Raw genomic sequence first — 20,576 nt, 5'->3', positions numbered from 1 at the left:
CATATAGGGTGAGGCCGGGTGCTGTAGATTGTTCAAGTAGTTTTGCCAATCCATTTATGTAAATATTAAAGAGTGTCGGTGAGATTGGCGAGCCCTGCGTCACCCCCCGCCCCTGTGGGAAGTATTTTGTTTGTTTGTCTCCAATTTTAACTGCACATTTGTTGTTTGTATACATTGATTTAATTACATCATATGTTTTCCCTCCTACCCCACTTTCGATAAGTTTCAGGAATAAACCGTCATGCCAGATGGAGTCGAAAGCCTTCTGGAAATCTACAAAGCATGCGTAGATTTTGCTTTTGTTATGGTGAACGTGTTTGTCAATTAGGGTCTGTAGGGTGAAGATATGATCGGATGTTCTATAGTTTGGCAGGAATCCAATTTGGCTTTTACTCAAGACATTGTGCTCCTCAAGGAAGTTTATAAGTCTTTTGTTTATGATGCTACAGAATACCTTCCCCAGGTTACTGTTTACACAGATGCCTCGATAGTTGTTTGGGTCGATTTTGTCCCCACTTTTGTATATGGGCGTTATGAGTCCTTTGTTCCAGATATCAGGGAAATAACCGACACTCAGAACCAAGTTGAAGAGTTTTAGGATAGCCAGTTTCATTTTGTTGTCTGTGTGTTTAATCATCTCGTTTAGTATGCCGTCTGTCCCGCAGGCTTTTCCTGGTCGCAGGTCCTTGAGTTTTTCAAGAAGTTCTTTTTCTGTTATTATGGCGTCCAGCGTCTCTCTCTGTGTCTCTCTCTCTATCTCTCTCTCTCTCTCTCTCTATCTCTCTCTCTGTCTCTCTCTCTGTCTGTCTCTCTCTCTATCTCTGTCTCTCTCTGTCTCTCTCTCTCTGTCTCTCTCTGTCTCTCTCTCTCTGTCTCTCTCTCTCTCTCTCTCTGTCTCTGTCTCTCTCTCTCTGTCTCTCTCTGTCTCTCTCTCTCTGTCTCTCTCTCTCTCTGTCTCTCTCTCTATCTCTGTCTCTCTCTGTCTCATCTCTCTCTCTCTCTCTCTCTGTCTCTCTCTCTCTGTCTCTCTCTCTCTCTTTCTCTCTGTCTCTCTGTCTCTTTCTCTGTCTCTCTTTCTCTGTCTCTCTCTCTCTCTCTGTCTCTCTGTCTCTGTCTCTGTCTCTCTCTGTCTCTCTCTCTCTGTCTCTCTCTGTCTCATCTCTCTCTGTCTCTCTGTCTCTCTCTCTCTCTCTCTGTCTCTCTCTCTATCTCTGTCTCTCTCTGTCTCATCTCTCTCTCTCTCTCTCTGTCTCTCTCTGTCTCTCTCTCTGTCTCTCTCTGTCTCATCTCTCTCTGTCTCTCTGTCTCTCTCTCTCTCTCTGTCTCTCTCTCTATCTCTGTCTCTCTCTGTCTCATCTCTCTCTCTCTCTCTCTGTCTCTCTCTGTCTCTCTCTCTTTCTCTCTGTCTCTCTGTCTCTTTCTCTGTCTCTCTCTCTGTCTCTCTTTCTCTGTCTCTCTCTCTCTGCCTCTCTCTCTCTCTCTCTGTCTCAGTCTCTCTCTCTTGCTCTGTTGTTCACCTGTTTTCCAGATTCCCCCACACTCCCCGTCTATCAGACACAAACTGTGATGTTTTCGCTGTGGATTCAGAGTTGCCTAGTCAGCGCTCCCAGTGTCCACCAGGGTTTTATTTTTATTCATTTATAGGATGTGGGCGTCACTGGCAATGCCAGCATTTATTGCCCATCCCTAATTGCCCTTGAGAAGGTGGTGGTGAGCCACCTTCTTGAACCGCTGCAGTCTGTGTGGTGAAGGTACTCCCACAGTGCTGTTAGGGAGGGAGTTCCAGGATTTTGACCCAGCGACGATGAAGGATCAGCCGATATACTTCCAAGTCAGGATGGTGTGTGACTTGGAGGGGAACTTGGAGGTGGTGGTGTTCCCATGCGCCTGCTGCCCTTGTCCTTCTAGGTGGAAGAGGTCGCGGGTTTGGGAGGTGCTGCCGAAGAAGCCTTGGTGAGTTGCTGCAGTGCATCTTGTAGATGGTACACACTGCAGCCACGGTGCGCCGGTGGTGGAGGGAGTGAATGTTTAAGGTGGTGGATGGGGTGCCAATCAAGCGGGCTGCTTTGTCCTGGATGGTGTCGAGCTTCTTGAGTGTTGTTGGAGCTGCACTCATCCAGGCAAGTGGAGAGTATTCCATCACACTCCTGACTTGTGCCTTGTAGATGGTGGAAAGGCTTTGGGGAGTCAGGAGGTGAGACACTCGCCGCAGAATACCCAGCCTCTGACCTGCTCTTGTAGCCACAGTATTTATGTGGCTGGTCCAGTTAAGTTTCTGGTCAATGGTGACCCCCAGCATGTTGATGGTGGGGGATTCAGCGATGGTAATGCCATTGAATGTCAAGGGTAGGTGGTTAGACTCGCTTGTTGGAGATGGTCATTGTCTGGCACTTCTGTAGCGCGAATGTTACCTGCCACTTATCAGCCCAAGCCTGAACGTCGTCCAGGTCTTGTTGCTTGTGGGCATGGACTGCTTCATTATCTAAGGAGTTGTGAATGGCACTGAACACTGTGCAGTCATCACAGAAACATAGAAACATAGAAGATAGGAGCAGGAGTAGGCCATTCGGCCCCTCGAGCCTGCTCCGCCATTCAATGAGATCATGGCTGATCATCCAAATTCAGTACCCTGTCCCTGCTTTCTCCCCATATCCCTTGATCCCTTTAGCCTTAAGAAACATATCTAACTCCTTCTTGAATATATTTAATGAATTGGCCTCTACTGCCTTCTTTGGTAGAGAATTCCACAGGTTCACTACTCTCTGGGTGAAGAAATTCCTCCTCATCTCTGTCCTAAATGGCTTACCCCTTATCCTTAGACTGTGACCCCTGGTTCAGGACTCCCCGACCATCGGGAACATCCTTCCTGCATCTAGTCTGTCTAGTCCTGTTAGAATTTTATAAGTTTCAATGAGATCCCCTCTCATTCTTCTAAACTCCAGCGAGTACAAGCCCAATCGACCCAATCTCTCCTCATACGTCATTCCTGCCATCCCAGGTATCAGCCTGGTGAATCTTCGCTGCACTCCTTCCATGGCAAGAACATCCTTCCTCAGATAAGGCGACCAAAACTGCACACAATACTCAAGATGTGGCCTCACCAAGGCCCTGTACAACTGCAGCAAGACATCCTTGTTCCTGTACTCAAACCCTCTCGCTACGAAGGCCAACATACCATTTGCCTTCTTAACTGCCTGCTGCACCTGCATGCTTACTTTCAGCGACTGGTGCACAAGGACGCCCAGTTCTCGTTGCACTTCCCCTTCTCCCAATCTATTGCCATTTAGATAATAATCTGCCTTCCTGTTTTTGACACCAAAGTGGATAACCTCGCATTTATCCACGTTATGTTGCATCTGCCATGCTTCTGCCCAATCACCCAACCTGTCCAAATCATACTGGAGTTTCTCGGCATCCTCCTCACAGCACACACGCCCACCCAGCTTTGTGTCATCTGCAAACCTGGAGATATTACATCTAGTTCCCTTGTCTAGATCATTAATATGTATTGTGAATAGCTGGGGTCCAAGGACCGATCCCTGCGGTACCCCACTAGTCACTGCCTGCCACTCGGAAAAAGACCCGTTTATTCCAACTCTTTGCTTTCTGCCTGTCAACCAGTTGCCTATCCGTCAATAACTTGCCCCCAATCCCATGTGCCTTAATTTTACACGCTAATCTCGTATGCGGGATGTTATCGAAAGCCTTTTGAAAATCCAAATACACCACATCCACTGGTTCTCCCTTATCTATTTTACCAGTAACATCCTGAAAAAATTCCAGTAGATTAGTCAAGCACGATTTACCTTTTGTAAAGCCATGTTAACTTTGTCCGATCCGATCGCTTTTTTCCAAGTGCTCTGCTATTACATCCTTTATAATGGACTCTAGCATTTTCCCCACTACCGATGTCAGGCTTACCGGTCTGTAATTCCCCGTTTTCTCTCTACAACCCTTTTTGAACAGTGTGGTAACATTAGCTACCCGCCAATCCATGGGAACTGTTCCAGAATCTATCGAATTTTGGAAGATGACCAGCAATGCATCTACTATTTCTAGGGCCTCTTCCTTAAGTACCCTAGGATGTAGATTATCAGGCCCTGGGGATTTATCAGCCCTCAATCCCATCAATTTCCCTAACACCATTTCCCTACAAATACTGTTTTCTATCTGTTCCTCCCTTTCATCAGGCCCTATGTTCCCCGACATCTTTGGAAGATTATTTGTGTCCTCCTTTGTGAAGACAGAACCAAAGTATGTATTTAATTGGACTGCCATTTCTTTGTTCCCCATTATAAATTCCCCTGATTCTGACTGCAAGGGACCTACGCTTGACTTCACCAATCTTTTTCTCTTCACATATTTATAAAAGCTTTTACAGTCAGTTTTTATGTTCCCTGCAAGCTTACTCTCATATTCTATTTTCCCTTTCTTAATTAATCCCTTTGTCCTCCTTTGTTGAATCCTAAACTGCTCCCAATCCTCAGGTTTACTGCTTTATCTGGCCAATTTATATGTCCTCTCCTTGGATCTTATGCTATCCCTAATTTCCCTTGTTAGCCACGGTTGAGTCACCTTTTTTGTTTTATTTTTATGCCAAACTGGGATGAACAAATTCTGCAGTTCATCCATGTGATCTTTGAATGTTTGCCATTGCCCATCCACCGTCAACCCTTTGAGTAACATTCCCCAATCAATCCTACCCAACTCGCGCCTCATACCATCGTAGTCTCCTTTATTTAAATTCAGGACCCTAGTCTCTGAGTCAACTATTTTACTCTCCATCTTAATGAAGAATTCTATCATATTATGATCACTCTGACCCAAGGGGTCTCGCACAACAAGATTGCTAATTAATCCTTTCTCATTACATAATACCCAGTCTAAGATGGCCTGATCTCTAGTTGTTTCCTCGACATATTGATCCAGGAAACCATCCCGTATACACTCCAGGAATTCCTCCTCCACAGTATTGTTACTAATTTGGTTAGCCCAATCTATATGTAGATTAAAGTCACCCATGATAACTGCTGTGCCCTTATTGCACGCTTCTCTAATTTCCCGTTTAATGCCATCCCCGACCTCCGCATTACTGTTTGGAGGTCTATATACCACTCCCACTAACGTTTTCTGCCCCTTGTTATTTCTCAGTTCTACCCATACAGATTCCACATCATCAGAGCTAATATCCTTCCTTTCAATTGTGTTAATCCCCTCTTTAACCAGCAATGCTACCCCACCTCCTTTTCCTTTCTGCCTATCTTTCCTGAATATTGAATACCCCTGGATGTTGAGTTCCCAGCCTTGGCCACCGTGGAGCCATGTTTCCGTAATCCCAATCATATCATATTCGTTTACCTCTATTTGCGCAGCTAATTCATCCACCTTATTACGAATGCTCCTCGCATTAAGACACAAAGCCTTCAGGCTTGTTTTTTTAACGCTCTTAGATCTTTTAGAATTATTATTTACTGTGGCCATGTTTGATTTAAACCCTTGATTTCTCTGCCTGTCACTTTTGTTTTTCTCCTTCCTGTCTTTTGCTTTTACCATCAGCAAACATCACCATTTCTGATCTTATGTTGGAGGGGAAGGTCATTGATGGAGCAGCTGAAGATGGTTGGGCCGAGGAACACGGCCCTGAGGAACTCAATCCAGAACACTGATTCCTGAAGGGAAGGGTGGACAGGATCGGGGATATTCCCGGAGTGCTACAATTCCCGTACTCACCCGAGAGGCTCATGAAGGTGATACACACGGTGCTGCCAAACATCATTCAATCCAATGGCAGCAAATTCCTGGCAGGAAATTTGTAAATCGGTCTGAAATACGAAAGGCAGAATAAATCATAGAATCATAGAAAGTGACAGCGCGGAAGGAGGCCATTTCGGCCCATCATGTCCGCGCCGGCCAACAAAGAGCTATCCCAGCCTATTCCCACTTCCCAGCTCTTGGTCCGTAGCCCTGCAGGTTCGAGCATCCCAAGTGTACATCCAAGTACTTTTTAAATGTGGTTAGGGTCCCTGCCTCTACCACCCTTTCAGGCAGTGAGTTCCAGACCCCCACAACCCTCTGGGTGAAGAAATTTCCCTCAAATCCTCTCTAAACCTTCCCGCAATTACTTTAAATCTGTGCCCCTGGTTTTTGACCCCTCTGCTAAGGGAAATAGGTCCTTTCTATCCACTTTATCGATGCCCCTCATAATTTTATACACCTCAATAAGGTCTCCTCTCAGCCTCCTCTGTTCCAAAGAAAACAACCCCGGTGTGGTAAACCACTTTTATCGTTCACTATCGTTACACTATGGTTATCACTGTTATATCGTTACACTATGGTTATCACTGTTTACACTGTTGTATCACTACACGAGGTCGCCTCTTGTCACGCTGTTATACCTGGGCTGACCACTGCTGACTCCGCCCATGGCTCCACCTACCTGCCCAGGTATAAAGGTGGTTGACTGGCTGGTATTCCTCCTTGTTCGATCCGATCACCCACGAGGGTGGGCTCTGTTATTTAGCCAATAAAAACCTATAGTTACTTTCTTAACTCGTCGCTTTTCATTGGATGAATTGATAGGTATATCAATTTTATTGGCTAAATTTTAAAATGTCGTTACCTGAGCAGCCAAACGACCAGTCAACGGAGCAGCCAAACGACCAGTCAGACGCCCAGCTACAACAGCCACAGCAGCCGGCCTGGCTGCGAGCCCTCCGACCACCGTACCTGGATCTAAACCCACAGGCAGCAAACTCAGCCCTCGACTTCGAACACTGGCTGAGCTGTTTCGAATCCTACCTGGGAGAATCCGGCGTGCCTCAGAGATCCAAGCTAAGAGTTCTGACCGCCCAAGTGAGCCCTAAAGTATTTGCACTCATCCGGGACCTTACTACATACGAGGCCACCATCAACCTGCTGAAACAACAGTACCGGAGCCCGGTAAATTCCATGTATGCCAGATATCTCCTAAGATCCCGCCTGCAACAGCCAGGAGAGTCTGTAGATGAATTTTTACGGGCGCTACAAACACTCGGCAGGGACTGTGACTTTAAAGCGGTAACGGCGGCAGAAAATACTGAAGATAATATCCGCGATGCCTTCGTGAAAGGCCTGCGGTCCGACTACTCATGGCAAAGGCTGCTTGAAGCAAAGGACCTCGACCTGAACACAGCTGCAGCCCTCGCTCGCTCCCTAGAAGTGGCCCACCGGGACCTCGAGGCGTACTCCAGGTACTGTAATTCGCGACCCTGGGACTCGGGACCAACCCCGACCGCAATACCCCTCGCAGCGCCGCCCCTGGGACCTACCTCAGCGTCAGCGTCCCGGACCCGATCGGGACCGCCACCCCCGGTACCGGCTGCGACATCGGACCCCCGCGATCGGGCCGCCGGCTGCTTCTTCTGCGGCCAGGCGAAACACCCGAGGTCGCGCTGCCCTGCGAGAAACGCGACTTGCTCCAGTTGCCAGAAGAAAGGCCACTTTGCTAAGGCCTGCAGGGGGAGAGCCACAGACACCAGCAGTGTCTCATGCGAGCTGTGGGGGCGGCCATCTTTCATCAAGGCCACAGATGCCAGTATCCCCTCGTGTGAGTCGTGGGGGCGGCCATCTTTGATCAAGGCCACCGACACCAGCAGTGCCACATGTGAGTTGTGGGGGCAGCCATCTTCTCCGCCATCTTACTCCACCTCGTGGGCGCCGCCATTTTACCCACCACACTCGACCGCCACCTCGACTCCAGACCCGACCACCGCCTCACCCGCAGACTACAGCAGCTCGCTCAGCCATACACTAGCCTCCGTCACACTGGACCAAGCTCGCCCGCATCACCTGTCCAAGTCCATGATGGACATCGAAGTAAACGGCCACGCCACGACCTGCCTGTTCGACAGCGGAAGCACGGAGAGCTTCATCCATCCAGACACGGTGAGCCACTACTCCCTCACTGTCCGGCCAACGCGCAACCGGGTCTCGATGGCGTCTAGGTCCCACTCTACAGACATCAGCGGCTACTGTGTTGTGACCCTGTCGGTTAGGGGCACGGAGTATAAAAATTTTAAACTTCTCGTCCTGCCCCAACTCTGCGCTGCCGTCCTACTAGGGCTGGATTTCCAATCCCACCTTCAAAGTGTCACTCTAGCATATGGTGGACCCCTCCCCCCACTCACAGTCGACAACCAGCAGCTTTTAAACCACCCACCGCGTACCACCTGCGGCCTATCCACCCTCAGGGTCCCGCCTCCCTCCCTGTTCGCCAACCTCACCCGCGACTGTAAACCCGTCGCCACCAAGAGCAGGCGGTACAGCACCGGGGACAGAGCTTTTATTAGCTCTGAAGTGCAGCGCCTCCTGAAGGAGGGCATCATCGAGAGGAGCAACAGCCCCTGGCGCGCTCAGGTCGTAGTCGTCAAGACTGGCGATAAAAACCGCCTAGTCATCGACTACAGCCAAACCATAAACCGGTACACCCAGCTGGACGCATACCCCCTTCCCCGCATATCTGATATGGTCAATCAGATTGCACAGTACCGCGTATTCTCTACCATCGACCTTAAGTCGGCCTATCACCAACTCCCTATCCGCCCTGAGGACCGCCAGTATACCGCCTTCGAGGCGAATGGCCGCCTCTACCACTTCCTGAGGGTTCCCTTCGGCGTCACCAACGGGGTTTCGGTCTTCCAAAGGGAGATGGACCGGATGGTTGACCAGAACGGGCTGCAAGCCACGTTCCCCTATCTAGATAACGTCACCATCTGCGGCCGCGACCGGTAGGACCACGATGCTAATCTGGAGAGATTCCTCCGTACGGCCCAGCGGCTGAACCTCACCTACAATAAGGAGAAATGTGTGTTTAACACCTCGCGCCTTGCCATCCTCGGCTGCGTAGTAGAGAACGGAGTCATCGGCCCCGACCCCGAAAGAATGCGCCCCCTCATGGAGCTTCCCCTCCCCCACTGTCCAAAGGCGCTGAGGAGAACCCTGGGGCTCTTCGCCTACTATGCCCAATGGGTGCCCAATTATGCGGACAAAGCCAGACCCCTCATGAAGTCCACCTCCTTCCCCCTGACGGCAGAAGCGTGCGCAGCCTTCTCCCTCATTAAGGGAGACATTGCTAAGGCCACAATGCACGCGGTTGATGAGTCTATCCCTTTCCAAGTGGAGAGCGATGCATCCGACTTCGCCCTGGCCGCAACCCTTAACCAGGAGGGGAGACCAGTGGCCTTCTTCTCAAGGACCCTCCAGGGCCCCGAGACCCAACACTCTTTGGTCGAGAAGGAGGCCCAGGCGATCGTGGAGGCTGTACGACGCTGGAGGCATTACCTGGCAGGCAAACGATTTACCCTCCTCACCGACCAACGTTCGGTCGCCTTTATGTTTAATAACAAGCTGAGGGGCAAAATCAAGAATGACAAGATCTTGAGGTGGAGAATCGAGCTCTCCACCTATGATTATGATATCTTGTACCGGCCTGGTAATCTGAACGAACCCCCAGATGCTCTATCACGAAGTACATGCGCCAACGTGCAAACTGATAGACTGCAGACCCTCCACAACGACCTCTGCCACCCAGGGGTCACCAGACTTTACCACTTCATTAAGGCCCGCAACCTGCCCTACTCCATCGAGGAGGTCAGGACCATGACCAGGAACTGCCAAACCTGTGCCGAATGCAAACCGCATTTCTTTAGGCCGGACAGAGCAAGCCTGATCAAGGCCACCCGCCCCTTCGAGCGCTTGAGCATCGATTTTAAGGGGCCCCTCCCGTCCTCTGACCGTAATGTGTACTTCCTCAACATTATTGATGAGTACTCCCGTTTCCCCTTCGCCTTCCCCTGCCCAGACATGACCAGTACCACGGTCATCAGATGCCTGAACGACCTCTTCGCCTTGTTCGGGTTCCCGAACTATATACATAGCGACCGGGGCTCCTCCTTCATGAGCGAGGAACTTCGCCAGTTCCTACTAGCGAGAGGTATTGCTGCAAGCAGGACCACCAGCTACAACCCCCGGGGGAACGGCCAGGTGGAAAGAGAGAACGCGACTGTCTGGAAGGCCGTTCTCTTAGCCTTAAAGTCTAAGGGCCTCCCAACCTCTCGCTGGCAGGAGGTCCTCCCGGCAGCACTGCATTCCATCCGGTCACTGCTTTGCACTGCCATTAACGCCACTCCCCATGAACGAATGTTTGTTTTCCCCAGAAAGTCGACTACGGGAACCACGCTACCAACTTGGCTGACCTCTCCGGGGCCCGTCTTGCTGCGAAAGCACGTGAGGGCCCATAAAACGGACCCCCTGGTCGAGAGGGTGGACCTCCTGCACGCCAACCCCCAGTACGCCTATGTGGCATACCCAGACGGGCGGGAGGACACAGTCTCCTTACGAGACCTTGCACCCTCGGGCACCCCTGAGACACCACCATTACCCCCCACCACTCCCCCAGATCCAGCCCAGGTAGACGGCATGCCGGAACCCCACGAGCCTGCGCCGACCACGCAGACACCAGCATTAACGTCGGATACTGCATCACCGCCGCCGCTGCTGCGACGATCAGAAAGGCTTACGAGGCCTCCGGACAGACTGACATACCCGAACTGGTAGTACACTTCACCCCGCCGGACTCAAATCTAAACAAGGGGTGAGTGTGGTAAACCACTTTTATCGTTCACTATCGTTACACTATGGTTATCACTGTTATATCGTTACACTATGGTTATCACTGTTTACACTGTTGTATCACTACATGAGGTCGCCTCTTGTCACGCTGTTATACCTGGGCTGACCACTGCTGACTCCGCCCATGGCTCCACCTACCTGCCCAGGTACAAAGGTGGTCGACTGGCTGGTATTCCTCCTTGTTGGATCTGATCACCCACGAGGGTGGGCTCTGTTATTTAGCCAATAAAAACCTATAGTTACTTTCTTAACTCGTCGCTTTTCATTGGATGAATTGATAGGTATATCACCCGGCCTATCCAATCTTTCCTCATAGCTAAGATTCTCCACTCCCGGCAACATCCTGGTAAATCTCTGCACCCTCTCTGGTGCAATCACATCTTTCCTGTAATGTGGTGACCCGAACTGCACGCAATACTCTAGCTGAGGCCTAACCAGTGCTTTATACAGTTGAAGCATAACCTCCCTGCTCTTGTATTCTGTACCACGGCTAATAAAGGCAAGCATTCCGTATGCCTTCTTAACCACCTTATCTACCTGGCCTGCTACCTTCAGGGATCTGTGGACATGCACTCCAAGGTCCCTTTGTTCCTCTACACCACTCAGTGTCCTACCATTTAATGTGTATTCCCTTTCCTTGTTAGCCCTCCCCAAATGCATTACCTCACACTTCTCCAGATTGAATTCCATTTGCCACTGTTCTGCCCACCTGACCGGTCCATTGATATCTTCCTGCAGTCTACAGCTTTCTTCTTCATTATCAACCACACGGCCGATTTTTGTATCATCTGCAAACTTCTTAATTATACTTCTGACATTCAAGTCCAAATCATTGATATATACTGTAATGTATGTACCTTTAAGGGGGAGAACTACTTTTTACAGCTCCTGTATCCTGTAGTACCGGCAGTGACCACACCTGTATATAAACCCTGAGTAGTGCTCTGTACAGTCAGTTGCAGTTTGAACCCTCATTCAGTAAACACCTGTTGATCGTTCCCCGCAGTCTTTGTCTGATTATTGAAGGACACCACATTAAGATGCCCGGATCTAACATTGACGACGAGAAAGATTCGAACCTACCTGCAACTCTGCATCACCTCCCAGGGATTCGCTCCTGGAGATCAGTGGAAGGAGGTCGAGTCCAGAAGCACGGGCATCGCAGGGGAGGCTGTCGAGAGCCAGGCTTGGCTTTCCAGCCACGGTGGTCCAGCGAAACGGGCTGGCAATAGGTACTGCGCAGACCCTTCCCGGACAGCGGCGGCTAGAGCCGACCGAGCGGCACAGAAAAAGGCCGAGCAGCGTCGACGGGGGAGAGAGAGAGGGCAGAGCGCATGGGCCGCAGCCGGTGTTAAAGGGCCAAGCAGCGTCAACGAGAGAGAGCAAAGCGCAGCCGGTGTTCAGGACCGAGCGGCGTCAACGGGGGAGAGAGGCGAGAGAGAGCAGAGCGCAGCCGGTGTTCAAGGGCCGAGCAGCATCAACAGGGGGAGAGAGGCGCGCAGGAAAACGCGAGGCGCTGCCATTGCCACGAGGACCGCAGAGAGCGGCATTGGCAGCAGCGCAGGAGCAGCGCATGAAACCCACAGGGTGTCGCCATTTGCCAGGAGGACCGCCGAGAGCGGCGTTGGCAGCAGCGCGGGAGACGCCATTTTAAGCCACTGCGGGGAAGAAAGGAAAGCGCGGGAGATGCCATTTTAAGTCAGTCTAACCACAGAAAAAAAAAATGCCGAAGAGTGGCAGTATCACAGCGTTCGACAATGAAGTCGAAGATTGGACGACATATGTCGAGCGCATAGAAGTATACTGCAAGGCAAATGAAGTGCCAGATGACAAGAAAGTGCTGGTATTGTTGAATTCAATGGGTGCAAAAACATATGGCTTACTACAAAACCTAGTAACCCCAGAGAAGCTAGTAGAAAAGGATTTTGAAAACATAGTGTCAATCTACAGGACCACTTAAACCCCACACCACTGCTGATAGTAGAAAGATTTTAGTTTCACAAAAGGAACCAGCATAAAGATGAAAGTAATGCTGAGTATTTAACGGAACTGCGCAAGCTATCGAAACACTGCCAGTTTGGAACGGGACTAGCAGATACTTTAAGGGACAAGTTTGTGTGTGGGCTTCAAAGTGAAGGAACCCAGAAACGGCTTCTATCAGAAAAGGCATTCAGCATTGCAGTATCACATGAAGCAGCCGCACGGGGCGCTGCAGAGATACAACGGACACTGCAAGAATATGGCACAAATGAAATGTCATACGGAACAGTGAAGTGCTATTGCTGCGGCAGAACAACACACGACCATAATGATTGCTGGTTCAAGGACAAAGTGTGCAGACAGTGTGGAAAAGTAGGACACATAGCAAGAGTCTGCACGTCGGGAAAGAAAACCAGCAGCAAGAAATCTCCACAGGAGAAGTACAAGAAGGTACATAAGGTGACGGAGAGTAGTTCAGACGAACAGAAGAGTGATACAGACTCCGGAAGCAAGGAGCTGGGTTGTCTGAAACGACATAATGTGATCAAAACGGAGGATCACCAAACTATCTGGGTCACGCTCAAGATAGCAGGAGTCCAAGTGAAAATGGAATTGGACACAGGATCAGCCCTAACAGTCATAAACCGAAGGGACTACAAGCGGCTATTCTCACATATACCCTTGAGAGATACAAAGATTGTCTTGAAGATGTACACGGGGCAAAAAGTCTACCCCAAAGGAAAAATAAGGGTGAACGTTATATATAACGGCAAGGAAACACCAAAAATGGACCTATATGTATTGCCAGATGGAGGACCACCACTACTAGGACGTGAATGGATCCGGAAGATACAGCTAGATTGGCATTCCATACAAGCACTGACTGTAGATGCCAAAAATGATGACGACGTCACACCTGGACGACTGTCAAAAATGCTAACTGATGCACAAGAAGTGTTCCAGCAGGGACTCGGAATACTAAAAGGCATAACAGCGATGATCAAAATAGAGGAAAATGCAAGCCCAAAGTTTTTTAAGGCCAGACCGATACCTTATGCGATCCGCCCAGCCGTCGAAGCAGAGCTGGAAGATTTGGAACGTTCAGGAGTACTGTCCAAAGTGGACTGGAGCGAGTGAGCTACACCCACCGTTCCTGTAATGAAGAGGTCGTTGAGTAATATGCCTGGGGAACCAAAGAAGGTTCGCATCTGTGGGGACTTTAAGGTGACAGTGAACCCAGTCCTTCACACTGTACAATATCCGCTTCCGCGGATTGAAGATATTTTCGCCTCGCTATCTGGAGGGAAACGCTTCACTAAGATTGATCTGGCCCAGGTGTACCTGCAAATGGATGTAGAAGAAGCCTCGAAACAGTACCTCACGATCAACACTCATAAAGGTCTCTACCAATACAACCGGCTGGTGTTCGGGGTAGCATCAGCTCCGGCTATTTGGCAAAGGGCAATGGAACAAGTCCTGCAAGGGATTCCAGGGACCCAGTGTTATTTGGACGTCATCCTGGTCACGTGCGAAAATGACAGTGATGACCTCACCAACCTGGAGCAGGTGCTCACTAGATTGAAGGAATATGGGCTCTGAGCTAATCGCCACAAATGCGAGTTTTTCCAGGAGCAGATCTCGTATTGTGGCCACGTTATTGATAAAGAGGGGTTACATAAGTCCCCTGAAAAGATTGAGGCAGTAGTCAAGGCTCCAGCACCGGAAAATGTATCACAACTGAGGTCGTTCCTCGGGCTGGTGAACTACTACCATACGTTCTTGCCGAATTTGTCTACCGTACTACACCCACTGAACATCCTAATGCAAACGGGGGTACCATGGAAGTGGAATGACGAATGTAAATGAGCTTTCCAGAAGAGCAAAGCATTGATCACATCAAAAGAGGTGTTGGCTCATTTCAACCCAGCACTACCAATTCAGTTGGCGTGTGATGCATCACCCTATGGCATTGGAGTGGTGCTGTCGCACAAATTACCGGACGGCTCGGAGAGGCCAGTAGCCTTTGTGTCTCGGTCACTAACCTCAGCCGAGCGTAACTACGCCCAGATTGACAGGGAGGCCCTCAGCCTAGTGTGGGGAGTGAAAAAGTTCAATCACTATCTGCACGGGCAGAAGTTAACCTTGCTGACTGATCACCAACCACTTGTCTCCATCTTTAATCCAAAGAAGGGCGTTCCGGTGATGACTGCACAACGGCTACAAAGATGGTCCCTTTTTCTAGGGGCGCACCAATATGATATCGATTATAAGGGCACGAAACAGCATGGAAACGCTGATGGGCTATCACGCCTGCCACTGCCTACTGCGGAGGAAGCACCAGCAGTGGGTCCTGTCGAAATATTTCATTTGACTATAATTGAATGCTTGCCAGTAACTAACGCTGGTATAGAGAAGGAGACCCGAAATGACCCGACACTGTCTCGGGTATATGATTTGACGGTGAAGGGATGGCCAGCACATGGCGACTCACTGTTGCCAGCATTCTCATCCAGAAGAGAACAGCTGTCAGTATGCCAGGGGACCTTGATGTGTGGATCCCGAGTGGTAATTCCACCCAAGTTAAGGGAGAGAGTGCTCAATGAGCTTCACGAAGGTCATCTGGGAGGGGTGAAAATGAAAAGCCTTGCTAGGGCTTATGTGTGGTGGCTGGGGATCGATCAGCAAATCGAGGACCTGACAAAGAGCTGCTAAGGATGCCAGAAGGTCCAAAATGCACCACCACATGCCCCTCTACACCCATGGGAGTGGCCCTCATCTCCATGGCAACGGGTGCATATTGATTTTGCTTGTCCATTCATGGACTCAATGTTTTTAATAGCCGTGGATGCGCACTCGAAATGGCCTGAGGTGATCAAAATGTCCTCCACCACCACGGAGAAAACTATTGCAGTTCTACGGACCATTTTTGCCAGGAACGGCTTGCCAGAGCAGATTTGCTCTGATAACGGACCACAGTTTGTGTCCGAAGAGTTTCGAAGATTTATGAAAAGGAATGGGGTAAGGCATTACATATCCGCCCCGTATCATCCAGTCACAAATGGATTGGCTGAGAGGTTCGTACAAACCTTTAAAAAAGCAGTAAAGGCCATGTGCGATGACGACATTCCACTGCAGCATAAGGTGGACAATTTCCTGTTAGCCTACAGAAATGCGACACATGCAGTCACCAACCAGGCCCCAGCCATGATGTTCTTTAACCGAAGGTTGAGATCTCATCTGGATTTGCTCAGACCAAATGTACGAAGAGATGTTGAGAATAAGCAATTCCAGCACATCAATGAGAAGCCAACAAGGAGCTTCAATGTAGGGCAACCAGTCTTGGCCCGCGACTACCGAACAGAGAAATGGCAACCAGGAACGATATGCACACGGCAGGGGCCACTAATGTACACAGTGGATGTTGGGGAGAACATTGTGAGACGCCATGCTGACCAGATCCTAGAGTCACAGGAACGAGCCAACCCCATGTCTCGGCCATACATACCTGATGAGGAACCCGACGTACAGGTCGCATCTACCTCAGAAACAATAGCATTGGAAGCTGATGAATCAACTGATGACAGGGTGTTAGAACCGCCTCCGCACCAAGAGCGAGACACTCGGGAAAGGCGTTATCCAGAAAGAATCAGGAAGCCTCCCCAAAGACTGAATTTATAAATAGACTATTTCCAGTTAATGTTGCATGTTAAAAGTGTTAATTGTAATTAGTTTGATATTTAATTGTTAAACGAGTGTTATGGTACTGTTAATCTAAAAGGGGAGTAATTGTAATGTATGTCCCTTTAAGGGGGAGAACTACTTTTCACAGCTCCTGTATCCTGTAGTACCGGCAGTGACCACACCTGTATATAAACCCTGAGTAGTGATCTGTACAGTCAGTTGCAGTTTGAACCCTCATTCAGTAAACACCTGTTGATCGTTCCCTGCAGTCTTTGTCTGATTATTGAAGGACACCACATTAAGATACCCGGATCTAACATATACCAGAAAAAGCAAATCACCCAGCACTGAGCTCTGCGGAACCCCACTGGAAACAGCCTTCCAGTCGCAAAAACACCCGTCGACCATGACCCTTTGCTTCCTGCCTCTGAGCCAATTTTGGATCCAACTTGCCACTTTGTCCTGGATCCCATGGGCTTTTACTTTCGTGATTTATAATGGGGAACAAAGAAATGGCAGACCAATTATATACACACTTTGGTTCTGTCTTCATAAAGGAGGACACAAATAACCTCCCAGAGATGTGCGGGAACATAGGGTCTAATGAGAGGGAGGAACTGAAAGAAATCAGTATTTGTAGGGAAATGGTGTTAGGGAAATTGACGGGAGTGAAGGCCGATAAATCCTCAGGTCCTGATAATCTACATCCTAGGGTACTTAAGGAAGTGGCCCTAGAAATAGTAAATGCATTGCTGGTCATCTTCCAAAATTCTATAGACTCTGGAACAGTTCCCATGGCTTGGAGGATAGCTAATGTTACCCCACTATTTAAAAAAGGTGGTAGAGAGAAAACGGGGAATTATAGACCGGTAAGCCTGACATCGGTAGTGGGGAAAATGCTAGAGTCCATTATAAAAGATGTAATAGCAGAACACTTGGAAAACAGTGACAGGATCGGACAAAGTCAACATGGATTTACAAAAGGTAAATCATGTTTGACTAATCTACTGGAAATTTTTGAGGATGTAACTGGTAGAATAGATAAGGGAGAACCAGTGGATGTGGTGTATTTGGACTTTCAGAAGGCTTTCGATAAAGTCCCGCATAAGAGATTAGTGTGCAAAGTTAAAGTACATGGGATTGGGGGTAAGGTACTGTCTTGGATAGAGAACTGGTTGGCAGACAGGAAGCAACGAGTTGGAATAAACGGGTCTTTTTCCAAGTGGCAGGCAGTGACTAGTGGGGTACCGCAGGGATCGGTGCTAGGACCCCAGCTATTCACAATATATCTAAATGATCTAGACAAGGGAACAAGATGTAATATCTCCAAGTTTGCAGACGACACAAAGCTGGGTGGGCGTGTGTGCTGTGAGGAGGATGTAGAGAAACTCCAGTATGATTTGGACAGGTTGGGTGATTGGGCAGATGTATGGCAGATGCAGCATAGTGTGGATAAATGCGAGGTTATCCACTTTGGTGGCAAAAACAGGAAGGCAGATTATTATCTGATCGGCAATAGATTGGGAAAAGGGGAAGTGCAACGAGACCTGGGTGTCCTTGTGCACCAGTCGCTGAAGGTAAGCATGCAGGTGCAGCAGGCGGTTAAGAAGGCAAATGGTATGTTGGACTTCATAGTGAGAGGATTTGAGTACAGGAACAAGGATGTCTTGCTGCAGTTGTACAGGGCCTAGGTGAGACCACACCTTGAGTATTGTGTGCAGTTTTGGTCGCCTTATCTGAGGAAGGATGTTCTTGCCATGGAGAGAGTGCAGCGTAGATTCACCAGACTGATACCTGGGATGGCAGGAATGATGTATGAGGAGTTATTGGGTCGATTAGGCTTATATTCGCTAGAGTTTAGAAGAATGAGAGGGGATCTCATTGAAACTTATAAAATTCTATCAGGACTAGACAGACTAGATGCAGGAAGGATGTTCCCGATGGCGGGGGAGTCCAGAACCAGGGGTCACAGTCTAAGGATAAGGGGTAGGCCATTTAGGACTGAAATCAGGAGGAATTTCTTCACCCAGAGAGTGGTGAACCTGTGGAATTCTCTACCACAGAAGGCAGTTGAGGCCAATTCATTAAATATATTCAAGAAGGAGTTAGATATATTTCTTAATGCTAAAGGGATCAAGGAATATGGGGAGAAAGCAGGGACAGAGTACTGAGTTTGGATGATCAGCCACGATCTCATTAAATGGCGGAGCAGGCTCGAGGGCTGAATGGCCTACTCCTGCTCCTATCTTCTATGTTTCTATGTTTCTATGGGACCAGTCTGCCATGTGGGACCTTGTCAAAAGCCTTGCTAAAATCCATATATGGCATGAGTGTCACTGGAGTTAACTCCAGTGTTATAAAGTCGGATTACTCCCAGTAACACGCGCCAGCGAGAGTAGAAGCAGGAAGATAGGGAGGATTAATGCCTGGCTTGAGGCTTGGTGCAGGAGGGGGGGCTTCAGGTTCTTGGAGCATTGGGGCAGGAGGCACCTAGTCAAAAGGGACTGGTTGCAACTCAACAGGACTGGGACCAATGTCCTCACAGAGAGATTCACTAGTGTGGTTGGGGAGGGTTGAAACTAAATTGGCAGGGTGGGCGGGCACCAGCATATAGAAGTAGAAAAGAGGAATAAGGTACATAAAGGAGGGAGAGTGTTGGATAATACTAGAGAAGGAAGTAGTACCATTTTAAGGGCCAGAACTTTGGGTCCCCACGGGTGAATACGCGGTGGGTACTCACACATAGGCCCAACGAAAGTGCCGGTTTCGTGCATGCACTGCGACGGACCTGGGTGAGGATTGAGGAGCGCGGCAGCAGTTAAAAGTGGCGGATTTAGCGAGGCCCGACCAGAGCGACGGACCTGGGTGAGGATTGAGGAGTGCGGTGGCAGTTAAAAGCGGCGGCAGTGAATGAGGCCTGACCAGAGCGACGGACCTGGGTGAGGATTGAGGAGCGCGGCGGCAGGTAAAAGTGGCGGCAGCGAACGAGGCCCGACCAGAGCGATGGACCTGGGTGAGGATTGAGGAGCGCGGCGGCAGGTAAAAGCGGCGGCAGCGAATGAGGCTTACCAATTCAACAGCGGGGGAGAGAGGTAAAAAGTAATCAAAGTGTGATGTCACCAGGAAGCAGATAAGTGATTGGTTGGTGAGTATTTCTCTATTTTTAAACTTTAACTCTGTGATTTATAGTTGCTGACGTCTCTCTGGTGTAGCGGGAACTGTTGGTAAACCATTTAACCGTAGTGTAATTAGTGGGATTGATTGATTTAATGTCAATTCAATTAATTAAAGGGTAAGTCATGGCAGGACAGCCCGGCCACGTGATATGCTCCTCCTGCGATATGTGGGAACTCAGGGACACTTCCTGTGTTCCTGACAACTACATGTGCAGGAAGTGCATCCAGCTGCAGCTACTGACAGACCGCATTGCGGTGCTGGAGCTGCGATTGGATGCATACTGGAGCGTTCACGATGCTCGGGACATCGTGAATAGCACGTTTACAGAGTTGGACACACCACAGGTAGAGGTTGGACAGGAAGAAAGGGAATGGGTGTGTGATGAAATATGTCATTCATCAGACTCTGTAGTTAACTACATATATTGTATTGCCTGCTCCGATGTTTTACCTTGTATTGTGTATAGTGCACCGCCCCCTTTGTGTGTCGGCTCCGCCCATACCTGGCCCTACTTAAGACAAGCCCAGGCTTGTCTTGCAGCAGAACAGCAGCATGCTAGGTGAAGCTAGGTGACGACACAGGCATCTTTTCTTTGCTAATAAAAGCCTTGTTTTATTCAGTTAACTTTGAGTCTTGAAGTCATTGAGGCGCATCAGGGTGACCAACAGGCAGAGTACTAGGCGCAGGCAGGTAGTGCAGGGGTCCCCTGTGGTCATCCTCCTCTCAAACAGATACACCACTTTGAGTGCTGTTGTGGGGGATGGCTTATCAGAGGAAAGCAGCAGCAGCCAACTTCCTAGCATGGGAGGAAAAAGAGCGGGAGAGCTATAGTAATAGGGGATTCTATTGTAAGGGGAATAGATAGGCGTTTCTGCGGTCGCAAACGAGACTCCAGGATGGTGTGCTGCCTCCCTGGTGCAAGGGTCAAGGATATCTCAGAGCGGCTGCAGAACATCTTGGAAGGGGAGGGTGGACAGCCAGTTGTTGTGGTGCATATAGGCACCAACGAAATACGTAAAAACTGGGATGAGGTCCTAAAAGCAGAATATAGGGAGTTAGGAGGTAAATTA

The 20,576-nt window shown here is 49.3% G+C and overlaps 1 protein-coding gene across 2 annotated transcripts in view; it reads right to left on the bottom strand.

The window, feature by feature from the left end:
* Positions 1 to 20,576, bottom strand: part of mfap5 (microfibril associated protein 5) — a 112,499-nt gene that overhangs the window by 54,446 nt on the left and 37,477 nt on the right. For both annotated transcript variants that reach the window (XM_085976801.1, XM_085976800.1), the window contains exon 2: positions 5,731 to 5,822. In XM_085976801.1, the coding sequence (XP_085832927.1) occupies positions 5,731 to 5,776 (46 nt within the window). In that variant the 5' untranslated portion in view covers positions 5,777 to 5,822. The remainder of the gene's footprint in view (positions 1 to 5,730; positions 5,823 to 20,576) is intronic.

Source organism: Somniosus microcephalus, unplaced genomic scaffold, assembly GCF_052327205.1.
Source record: "Somniosus microcephalus isolate GS21.2 unplaced genomic scaffold, FLI_Smic_1.0 unresolved_chr3, whole genome shotgun sequence".
NCBI lineage: Eukaryota > Metazoa > Chordata > Chondrichthyes > Squaliformes > Somniosidae > Somniosus > Somniosus microcephalus.
This window is presented reverse-complemented; position numbering and strand designations above follow the sequence as displayed.